This window comes from Trachinotus anak, unplaced genomic scaffold (assembly GCF_046630095.1).
Source record: "Trachinotus anak isolate AG129_WGS33_773 ecotype Australia unplaced genomic scaffold, CSIRO_AGI_Tana_v1 ptg000014l, whole genome shotgun sequence".
Classification (NCBI taxonomy): domain Eukaryota; kingdom Metazoa; phylum Chordata; class Actinopteri; order Carangiformes; family Carangidae; genus Trachinotus; species Trachinotus anak.
The window spans coordinates 10,738,323-10,750,734 of record NW_027273865.1 but is presented as its reverse complement, the minus strand read 5'-3'; the positions used below and the strand labels follow the sequence as shown (position 1 = coordinate 10,750,734).

The window sequence follows — 12,412 nt, the reverse complement described above, 5'->3', positions numbered from 1 at the left end:
CAAGTAAGCAGGCAAGCAAACAGAAAACTGAACACAATGTAATACTGAGGAACATGAACAGGAACAAAAAAAACAACAACAGGCAAACTGATTGGAGGAGTAAAAGGAATACAGACACTTAAATACACAGGTAGGGGTAATTGGGAACAGGTGAAACACATCATGAGCCCTACAATATCTAAATAAGAGGATATTGAAGTCTAGTCTGATGCCCCACAGTAAAACTCCTGACCTTGAAATGAAAAAAAAAACTTATAGCAGGTGATCAAGATTCTGTCTCTTGATATGAGGAGCATGTGGAAGGAATAATAAGACCCTCCTGGAGCAAAATTAAATTATTCGACTGTGAAATATCTTTATTTATGCAATAAATACGGACTGAGTCCAATAAACACGATAACATGTTCATCATCACAAGAGATCTGTACAAAACAATACAGTTTGCAGCAGTGAAACTAAGTGTTTTTTCCTCATTGGTCAAAAGGCCAGTGTCAAATACTCATAAGACCAAAAATAAGACCACAAAAATAAATAAAAATCAACAATAAAAACAAACTGTCATAACATTAATTAATTTACACACACACAAAGCTTACTTTATAAGTCATAATTATTGTTAATAAATGGCAAATTAGGTGAATACCCAATAGTTAAGTCATGATTTGGTGAATACTAATCATTTGACAACATCAATTAGTACTTAGTGAGAGGTTAATCATTTGTATTTGAAGACAATATTTGTGTAACACTTAAATATCTCGATAAATACAATGATTTTTTATGATATGATAATATATCCGTTAGACATTTTTTACCTTTGTTATCTAAGAATAAAATGAAAATGGATTCATATGATTTATAGAAAGGTGACAAATTAAAGGAAAACCCTGAATAAATGAGTGGAGAAATGTAACTGGCACACACTGCTTGGAACAATTAAAAAATTAACATCCAATCATCCTCTGTTGCATGTGTAAAAGTGCTGAGGAGGCTCAGCTGGTTCTGATTTTGTATCAAGATGGCATGAGGTAAAGATCTAGGTGACTTTGAAAGAGGCGTGATTGTTGGGGCATGGATGGCAGGAGCTTCAGTCACAAAGACTGCTCAACTGGCCAGTGTTTCTATAGGAACAGTGACTGAAGTAACATCTGCATTTAGATCTATGGAAACCACATCAGTAAAGATGGTCAGAACTTGTGGTTGCAAAAGTCTCATGTTTGTGCATTAGAGTGATGTATAAGCGAAAAAACGGAAGAGGAACTCTTCCTCAGATGAGTGACTGTCAATACTCACTCACCCCTGAATCAGTCAGCAAGAGCGGTCTGTCAACAATTACATAAAGAGGTATATTACAGTAGCTTTGCTGTGCATTGTTTTCAATTGCTGAGTGACCACCTTTATTCTGTGATGAAAAGTTTCTATCCTGATGGGAGTGGTCACTTCCAGGTCATCCATAGGGCACCAGGAGTCAGTGACCGGTTGGGTGAGTATGAAATTGATCTGAATCATATGGTATGGCCTTCACAGTCACCAGATCTCAATCAAAACACTAAATGAAGGAATGCTTTTTGGAAGAATGGTGTTCATATCTTCAGTAGAGTCCAGAGACTTGTAGAATCAATGCCAAGGAGCTATGAAGATGGCCTCATGGGATGTGATGTCTCAACACCTTACTAAGACACTTTATTTTCCCTTTTCCTTTAATCTGTCACCAGTCTTTATTAGTTTCCATTGGACCCACTACATGAGTGAAAGTCTGAGGCAAAAGCAGGAGGTAACTTCAGTCTTTATTAACAATGCCTTGCCTCATTTACACTTAAAAAAGTATTTTTACTGTTGAGTACTGATTTTCATTTTATTCCACATGTGATGGTTGAATTTATGTCCATGATAATTACTCACCACTTATTTACAAATAACTACTTTATTATTAAAGAGTGCCACAAACATGACAGCTGATAGCCACTATTTAACAATATCAAATCATTAACATGCACAGAACAATCACCAGTTAACCATTAGATCATTATTTGCCATTTACTAACATTGAAGTACTAGAATGCTGCCCAGCTTAAATATTTCACCCCTTCAGTGTCTCATCATGGCAGGAAATTGCACTATGTGTCATACAGACTGATGGAGTCACTTTGATTATTTTGTGTACTTTGATGGGAATGATCATTTTGTTGCTTGGAAAACAATGTTTCTGTATTAACAATTTAAATGGAAAAACAAAATCAAGTTAAGTATTTCAGTATTGTTTCTACAATATTATACAACCACCAAGAACTGCTAATTGGTGCACTACAATTACAGGGGCAACACTACAGGGAGTCATTCATACTTGGCAGTAATCAATTACTGGACCACCTATGATGTACAGGAGGTGAGAGAAAAGGAGTCTGCCTCCTGGCTTGCATGTTCCACTCCGTTCAGCTAAACCAAGACACCTTAAGAACTCATAAGCCCTTCATCTTTCATAGCAGGTATAAAACCTCGACCAAGTAATCCTCTGTCTCATTGCTTCAATCCACACCTATAAAAACACACACTCGGTTCTGAAAAATAGTGAGCTGCAGTGAGAACATGCAGGTATGTTAACACTGGCCTCCCTGTGTCCACTGATTCCTCGGCAGAGGCCTTTACTTGTCATCGTCATCACTGTCTTCATATTCACAGGAAACACAACTCCACAACAAATGCCTAGACACTCACACACACTCGCGCGCGCACACACACACACATATACGGTATCCAAAACATGTCAAAGCAAAATATCAACTAGATAAAATGCACTTTGTCATGATGTGACAGCAGAACTCAATACTTTGTTCAAACAAATAAAAATAATTTTGCATCTCTACACAACATCAAATACAATTTAAGGCAGAAATCAACCATCCACCAAGTTAAACAACAAAAGGTTCAAAAACATACATTGAAAATATTTCTATTTACAATATTTCCTCATAGAAAAATATGTTTGACTTGCACAGGGTTTTAAACATGGCCACAATAATAAGACTCACTTCAACCTTGAGTGCACAAGACAGCATCAGATTTCATCACAAATCTATTGGCTCCAGTGCAGCTGTAATAAATGGATGCTACAGCATCCTGGTGGAGTTTCAACTGGCATGGGATCTATTGTACAATATCCTGTAAGCTACTGCAACTACCAAGCAATTAAACTGGCATTGCCAATAATGATAATTACACTGTCATTGTAATTATGTAGATGAACTAGAGCTGACCCCTTTTTACAGCGGTGTCTCTCAATCTGTAAACATTTTTTGGTCAAATTAACATTGTCCTACAAAGTACTTGTGTTTAATCCTCCAGTAGTTACAGTAACCAACAGACAGCGACAGAGCACAATCTGCAGGAAAAATAAAAACTACAGGCACAATAAAATACAAATACAACTCTTTGATTCTTAAGCTAGTACCACAGCTAAATCGAAAACGACTGCGGTGTACTTCGATAGTGCAAATGCGACCTCGGGGACCGAGTCGTGCACATCCCAGCGCTTCAGCGGCCGTGGAGCTGGTCTGAGGCGGCTGTCGAAAGGCATGTTCTGCCTGACTTGTTGGAGGGGAAGGAGGGTGGGGTGTGGGGGTGGGTGAACGACAGCCTCAATGCGAGGGAGATGTCTAACAGTAAGAGTGAAATGGAGGTCGCCGCCGGTGCTCAGACAGGTCGGCTGATTTGGGCTCCAGACCGCAGGGCTCATATACAGATTGAGCCTAAATGTCACAGTGTCCACAGGCCCACGCAGGGATAACGTGTGTTTAGTATTTACATCAGTGCAGGAGTCAGTCAACATGACCACCTGTCAGCACAGCAGTCTGTATGGGATCAGAGTGTGGTGCATCATCTTGTAATCTGCTGCTGGAGTCTCAGCGTGTTCAAAGTCAGCTCACGCGCCACATTTTTCATCCTGTGAAACGTGTGTGTGCATGAATATGTGTGTATATTTACCATCTTAATTACATTCTTCTGATTTTACAATTAGACACAATTTGGGCTTGACACAGACATTCCCAAGAATCATTGCGATACCCGGCATCTTCTTCAAATTTCAGGCACAAGGACAAAGTGACATTATCCATGAGCAGGTCAGAAAAAAAGGCCGAACAGGTGGCAAAGTGTAGAGGGCCAAGCAGGAGGTACAGCTGAGCTGTGAGTGATACCAGCAGAGGATCCAATGTACAGGTAGAGTAGGTAGAGGTGACACTATCAAATGAGAGAGGGGAATTAGGAAAGTTTCTCACAGTGAAGGAAAAGTTGACACATTCATTCGTGTTTGCATACTCTCCATCAGCATATTTGTTCCTACAGCTCTCACAGTGATACAGCTCCATCTCCATAATTGCTCTGACAATATTTCCAAAACTAGAAATGAGTAGATTTCAAGCATGGGAGGACACTGCAGTTGTACTTGAATAATCATAATCATGGGCAGATTTACATCCAGTCCTCCTAGGGTGCTGCTGCTAATAATAGCACCTCTTACTCAGGTTACTTAGGTTACGACAGGAATACTTTTTCCTTTATGTCCTTTTTTTTGTTCTTTTGATCCTATCAGACTTAAGTTTATTTATAAAAATAATAAAGCCTCTGTGACTAAAAGTGTAAAGACTGTAATGTATCAGGTCACCAAAGAACGTAATCTAATCAAGGTGGACGTTTATTGACTTTGCCGGAACTCAACATTAGCAAGCAAAATCAATTTGTGTTTGTGTCTCTGCTTTGTGGAGCCTTGGGCTCTTACAGGCTTAACAAGCAATGCAGTGAAGTGAAAGGCTGTATCATTCAATTAATAATGTCATGTTAATGTTTGCTGCTGCTAATGTGGCATCGATTGTTATTTTTAAGTGGGAAACAATAAGACATGACTTCACAGGTGTTGAAGCAATCTGAGGACGCATATTCTGACAGGCTACTTTGATGCTTTCAGCTAAAGTCTGTATACTTAAGTGTTTTGGTACAGCAGTTTTCACAGCTTGTGCAAACCACACCAGAGTACACACGTACTGTACTTGAGGACTCAGGCGTCAATAAGCAAAGCATGGCTGAGTCTACTCGAAAAGGTGGGCTCAAGAACAGTACACAGTGTTTATACTAATGAAACAAACTGGACTTTGGGGTCAAGGTGAAGTATACTCAGGCCCCAGCCCCTGATGTGAAAATCCCTGTAACAGAAGTGCAAAATTAGTCCGCTGCTTTAAAATTATTCTCTTAAAGGAACAATTTAAATGCTGTTTATAATGCTCAGCATCTTGCAAACCAAAACTAAATATTGTGCCTTATTGCTCGACTCTACAGTGCAGTACAGAACAGCCTCACATTGCTCTGTCCCAGGAGAAACTAGCATCATTTGTGAAGGACAACTGTGCAAGTCAAGAGGGACAAGAAACAAGTGGTTGGACAGGTTGTTACTGACACCTGAAATGTCAGTAATAGTCCCTCATTGCACAACAAGACTGTGTGTGTACACAACTACAGCAAGGTCAAAACTGAATCTTGAACTGAGTCTGCGAAGAACTCAGTCTGCAAATTGTGATGATTTTAGGTGATATCTTTTCTGTTCACCTTCATTTTATCAGACTAAAGCTTGTATATATTCGTCTGACTGCTTGTGTTTGTTATAACCTGGAATTAGACTTTAAATCTCCAATATTTAAACAATAAGATCTCACCTTGGCTCTAGACACTAAAACCCCTTTGTTCTCCTCCTCTTCTGTCCTCCTCCAATCCTTCCATCTCTTTTTTGACGTCAGGGAGTCGTGTCTCCACGATGCATGGAGGCCCGTCCCCATGCACCTTGTCCACTGCCTGCTCCTCCTCCTCCTCCTCCTCCTCCTCCTCCTCCCCCGTGGTCTTTATCAGACTCGGGCTGGCTCTGGGCTCGCTCAGGCTTGGGGTTGGGTGTGCACGGTGGGTCGGGCTGTTGCACCGACATGGTCCTACGCAGGTGGGTGCGCTTACACAGGAAGTCAGGCTTCGCTGAGAGACCGAATGAGCCTTTCCTTAGGACCATACGAACCGAAGGGGACTTCTTAGGTCTGGCTCTGTGCCCAAACTGAAGGGTGGAGAGGTGTGCTGCATAGCCCTCACTCAGGAACTACACACACCACACAGAGGAAGGGTTAGAAAACCAGAAAGACTGTAGTAAGAAGATGAATGTAAATTAGAAAAAAAGCAACAAAAGGAAACTGAACCACCTGGCACTGATTCTGGTACTTCTTCGAGGGTCTGCCAACAATATAAATCTGTGAGGGGCTGAGGCCAAGCATGTTGTAAACAGAGATGTCCTTCATGGAGCCATAAGCAGAGTTGATCTTAATGTGACACTGGTGAGAGAGAGGACATAATCAGTCAGAGATGTATGTGGCGTATCAATGCAGCACAACCCGAGGCTGTGAGCCCTGAGCATGCAGAGGAGTGACACAGAGGAGAGAAATAGAAAGATCAGTGTAGCAGGGGGGAGAGTAAAATGTTTCACATGTTTTATAAGAAAGATTAAATGTCCAGTTAATATCAGGGGGACGGTTTGTCTCAGAGGTGTACCTCCTGTATGAGGTTCCTGAGGAAGATGGTCTTTTGTCGCAGGGGATCATGAACCAGGCCCTCAGAGAAGAAGATCATCCCATGGGGAAAATTGTGCTGTGAGAGCCAAGACACCACCCGCTGCTTCTGCATATCAGGGCGGCCTGTGATGTAGATGATCAGATACCCCAGGTCCTGCCAGTGCCTGCATGTGAATACAGAACTTCAAAGACGATTCAAAGGTATTCATTTCAAGGCTATTCAGTAGTGGCATTACCACAGAGAGGACATGCTTAAATGTGTAAACCGCTCAATGTGAATTTTCATATCCTTCTGAACCTTTTTGTTGACTTGAATTTCATTTACACGCACACATGCATGCACAACCACACTCGCCCACACACATTCAGAGGGCTGTTGCTAGTTACCTGACGACGTCGACGGCTCCGGGGCGGACCTTGGGGTCGCTGCCCATGATTGACACGCTAGCAGCAAATGAGCCGTCAATGCTGAAGACCACGCACTCCATGCCCCGTGGCAACACAGTCAGGTAGGCCTCTGCACTCGTTTGATCTCCCCTTGGAATAGCAAAAGACAGAGATTGCATGAGAAACGAGAAACTGCATTTGCTGCACATGGTTATTAGTCAGTTCAAGGTCGTCCTTTATACTGCACTCTGCGGCTCGAAGCTCACACACCGATACAGAGCACGGACATAGGATCTAATTCAATAATTCTCTACATCTTATTTGATAATGCAGTACTCTGTAAAGGGCACGCCACATGAATGCTTACTTGACCACCATTTTAATCGGATAGACCCCCAGGCCGAGCTTCTTGCTCTTGGGTATGGTATATGTGACTCTGCCGCTGCTGTTGGTCACCTCTGTGTCAAAGTGCACCCAGCGGCCAGACTGAGGTTGTGTCATCAGCAGGACGTCCACCTGACAGGGACAAAGTGAGTCACCACGCGAGAACCACACACAAAAACCCATATCAGAGGTAATCAATCACGTTGCTCTCTTTCACCTTTTCTCCAGTCAGAGTGACCATGTCCAAGGGGCCGTACATGAAGCGACCAACCAGAGTTTGGGGTCCGTCCTCGGTGGCAATGATATCATTCACCCTGTGGTTGGCTGTGACGTTCTACAGCAGACAAGAGAAGAAGCATTAAACACTTCGTTCAGGACATTAACCTCACAGTTATAACCCTTATACACATTTACTTTAAAGTCTGTGTGGCTCTGAAATAAAGACCATGAGATGCAGTTAAAAGCTTTGAAAAAGATAACTGGTGGACTCTAAGCGGAGATTATTTTTTCACACATTATGTTCCCAATGTCAAGAATTAACTTCCATGAACAAACCTTAGCATGCTTGACGCTGACCTACATCAGATGTGGACATACAGAATGATTAGATGGTATGCTGTCTGCCTGAGCCACCGAGGCTCCACTGACATCACCACTGGTGTTTACCCTCGAATGACCTGTCTTTACACAACATGAGAGAAAATAGCTGAAGTTTTCTCTGCTTTGATGGGTTGCATTTCCAGATTTCAATTCCTCTGAAGTAGGTACTGTGCGACCTTAGAGAAAAGAGAGTTAACTTGGGATTAAGCTTCCTCGTTCTTTTCTCCATATTTCACCATTCAGTGGGTACCTCCAAGTGAGCCAGCAGACAAACACTAATCCCTAAATCTCTTCTTGCAGAGATGGTTGCATTTTAATAGCATATTATGAGCACTCTAATGTCTAATTCTCAGACTCTGTTTTTGGGGCGCCATGACAGAAATTTTCCAACCGACTTCCCTGCCATTTCTGTAATCCTTACTTTATCCTGGAGAACTTTCCTCGGCATCCATGCTCTTTTTCAACACCTTGCAGACACCTTGAAACGTGGTTATTTCCCTGTAGATAAAGAATATTATTTCCTCCACAAGTGGAGCATCTGCACATAATAAATATTGCTAAGTGCTAATGTGATCAACCATGTTGTGGTTATATTTACAACCACACCCGCTAATGATAAATGATTTAAAGGATGTGACATCTAACAAGGAAGTTCAACATTTCCAGCTGTTATCCTGCATTAGCTTTGTCAAATATTAATTGTTTGCCAGCACAAGGTCTCACTTACTGATGCACTGATGGCAAATATGCAGAAAAAGCAAATGTATATGTCCACACTTATGCATGCATTTCATGAACATCACAGCCCTATGTGATATGAGGAGGCCTGACACTGTTCAGTAGCTACTTAGATTTCCCCAGCATCATTCACTAAGAACTTTCTGAACAGGAAAGCAACATGTGTCTCACACAAAATTGTGGTTGAGATGAGTTGGAGATTCAGACCCCTGCCTGTGAAGGAGCAGCATGTACAAAAACACAACAGCCACACTAGTGTTCGCTCTCCAGCTGTGACAAAGGCCTCTTACCAAGCAGGGGAAGATCAGAAATAGATGCCAAGCCTCTTGAATAGTATCACTCTGCAGCAGATGAGCTGGCCGTGCCCACAGTGAATCAGCACAGTGCAGCTCTAAATCTCCGCACAATGAATTGCATTCAGGACAGAGCAACTTGTCAGAGCTGCCCTCCTTTAAGCACTTACATCAGAGACACATCACTTGGCAGAGGTGAGGCAGAAACAACATGACACTGGAAAAGAAAACCGTAACAGACCCAAATATAGAGATGTTTCCACGGTACTGTGCTTACACAGTTCTAGTTCTACAGCCTCATGAAAAGCAAGCAGTCACTAAATTCTTCAGTCTTTAGAAAATGGCTGATAAAAGGAGCGTTCTGCGGATAGCAATATGACCCTGACTGTTCTACTCTGCAAGGCTCAGAATCATCAGGTAATTGTGTGTCTGCCTGCTTTGGTGCTTCAAGGTGAAAGTGTTGGAGTATTTTAAGAAAGTCAGACCGAAGACCATTCACACAGACCACATCACTAAAGCTCTGCAACCTCAGGAGTTATTGATAATTTTATTTTTAGTTTGAATGAATGCAAGGCCATAACAGCAGAAAAGACTATTTATGCTATGTGTGTGTGTGTGTGTGTGTGTGCTTATGTGTGGGTGGATGTATCTCTGAGAATGAGGGCACCTTAGAGACAATATTCCAGGTTGTGTAATATATTGCATCCAAGCCAAAGTGTCTTGTTAAAATATTCATGAATTTGTTCATATAAAGCTTGAATATGAGCTTCTAAAAATGAACTGAGTGGCCATAAATTCACATCTCTGTTAGCGATTTTGCCACCAGAGCAAACTGGGACAAAAGTATATTTATACCAAAAACTGTTACCCTTAGTTTGACATGTGTCCTCCTTCTGAGCCATTTTTCTCGTGGGCTGGAGGGGGAGAATGGAGCCGAGTCCAAGTGGTCTGCTTCCTGGGTCTTCACACAGTCACACCGCATGAGCTGTCAATTAACATATATAAAAACAAACATGAGATCATCTGAAGCTGTACTAATAAACAATCTAATATCAAGTCATCATGTTAATGGCTGTGTCATGACGAATATGTTAACTTAAATGAATCCACTTCCACTGGTCATATCAATATTCACATTCAAGGAGGTGGAGTTTCAAACCTCTTAATCAACCCTAAACCTAAGCTCAGTTATAACTCATTCGGAAGCCTTGTTCTTTCACATTTGACCTGGAAAACTTTACAGCCAATTCTATCTGTCTCAGTGTACCACGTTCCTGGCCCATACTTCTGTCAAGTTTAGTCTTTAGCACAGACAAAGTAACTATAGTATACGACTTTAATATTCATGTGGATGTCCATAATGAAGGCCTTAGCACTGCTGTTGTCTCATTATTAGACTCAGTTGGCTTCTCTTAGAGTGTAAATAAACCCATTCTGTCCATCTATCTACTTATCTGATAGCACTAAAGCTACATTAAAGGAAGCACTTCATTCAGTGCTATGTTTCAATATAACAGAGGACTCCTTTGGTAACTTTAATCCCTCCTAAACTGATCAATTTGTTGATAGTCCTGCAGAGTCAGTGTGAATGACCCTTGACTCATTTCCTCCTCTAAAAAAGAAGATAATGAAACAAAAGAGTTTCCAGCAAACTGGAAGAATCTCGCTTAGTCTGACAAGATAGTCTTAAAAATATACAGGAAGGTCTTTCTCTCCAAAATCCTCAAGAAAGCAGTTGGTAATCAGCTGTGTTATCACCATGTCCTATTACAGAGCCCGGAACATTTAACATTTGGCTTAAGTCCTTTTTACCAGATCGATTTCAGCTTGAAGCAATAAATCCTACATGCACACAAAAGTTGGACACAGAGTTCCACAAAGTTATGTACTTGGACCAATTCCATTGAACTTAGAAATGTTTCATTTAGGCAGTATTATTAGGAAACACTCCATAAACCTTTGTTGTTATGCAAATGATACCCAATTACATTAATCAATGAAGCCTGATGAAATCTATCTGTTGGCTAAAGTTAAAGCCTGCGTTAAGGGCAAAGACTTGGATGTCCTCTAGTTTACAGACGAAACTGAAGTTATTGTACTTGGCTGCAAACACCTCAGAAACACATTATCTAATGATGATGGGATTGCCCTGGCCTTCAGCACCACAGGAACGAATCTCACAGTTATCTTTGATCAGTGTATGTCCTTTAGCTCCTTTTTTCACCAACATACCACTGCCAAAATCAGACACATCCTGTCTCCGAAAGGTGCAGAGAAACGAGTCAATGCTTTTGTTACTTCGAGGCTGGATTATTGCAATTCCTTATTATCAGGCTGCCCTGACAAGTCTCTAAAGACCCTCCAGTTGATCCAAAATGCTGAAGCACGAGATCTGACTGGCTGCACTGGTTCCCTGTAAAATCCAGGATAGAATTTAAAATCTTTCTCTTCACCTATGAAGCCCTTTATAGTCAGGCACCATTATATCTTAAAGGGCTTATAGTGTCCTATCATCCCACTACACTACACTACACTCCCAGATTGCAAGCTTACTTGTGGTTCCTAGAGTCTCCAAGAGTCGAATGGGTGGCAGAGCCTCCAGCTGTCAGGCTCCTCTCCTGTGGAACCATCCTCCTGTTTGGGTGCTGGAGGCAGACACCTTCTCTAAGTTTGAGAGTAGCCTTAAAACTTTCCCTTTTGATAAGGCCTAGACTTTGGGCTGGCTCAGGTGGCTTGCCTTGATCCATCCATTCCCATGATGCACTGAACTCCTATCTCTTCCTCTGCCTCTCCCTCTGTATGCATTCGTATCCCATTGTTACCCCCCCCCCACGTTCTGCAAGTATTTCTGCCTCCGGTGTTGTGTCTGCATCTGTGATTGAAAGCCAGATGAAAGACAGCCCCATGATCCTGTTCAACACCCACAGCTATAATTACTATATATTTTAATTTATTAATTATTATTATTATGTGTTACGATTTGGCACTACAGAAATAAAATTGACTTGTCTCACCTGAACACACTACACATTGAGATGGTGAAGAATACACAATCATCCCTTGGAAGATTTACCACCTGAAGCCTTGAAATTAAATCTGCAGTTATGCTTAGGGATCATAAATCACAATTCCAACAAAAAGCTATTGTGACAAGAGCAACACTGAGATAGATTAAGCGCTGAGGAGTAATTTGGAATACTTGAAAAGAAAATTACTGCTCCCTACTTGAAAGAGGCCACGCATATCATTCCTGACTCAGTCACTGGGTGGCTTGGACCTCGAGACAAACCATGTCTCTAAACAGTGGAACACATTCTCTCAATTGATACTGTGAACTTGGACTCAAAAAACCTTTATTTTAAGAAATTACTTTCTGCGCAGCCCTTAAATTCCATGACAGTCCTTTAATATGACTCG

The 12,412-nt window shown here is 41.5% G+C and overlaps 1 protein-coding gene across 1 annotated transcript in view; it reads right to left on the bottom strand.

Moving 5' to 3' along the window:
* Positions 1-330: 330 nt before the first annotated feature.
* pitpnm3 (PITPNM family member 3) overlaps positions 331-12,412 on the bottom strand; it is an 88,475-nt gene continuing 76,393 nt past the window's right edge. The window contains 9 exon segments of the mRNA XM_071496317.1: positions 331-4,236; positions 5,703-5,881; positions 5,883-6,127; positions 6,228-6,356; positions 6,574-6,757; positions 6,981-7,130; positions 7,348-7,496; positions 7,582-7,698; positions 9,864-9,980. Of these exon segments, the coding sequence (XP_071352418.1) occupies positions 5,710-5,881; positions 5,883-6,127; positions 6,228-6,356; positions 6,574-6,757; positions 6,981-7,130; positions 7,348-7,496; positions 7,582-7,698; positions 9,864-9,980 (1,263 nt within the window). The 3' untranslated portion in view covers positions 331-4,236; positions 5,703-5,709.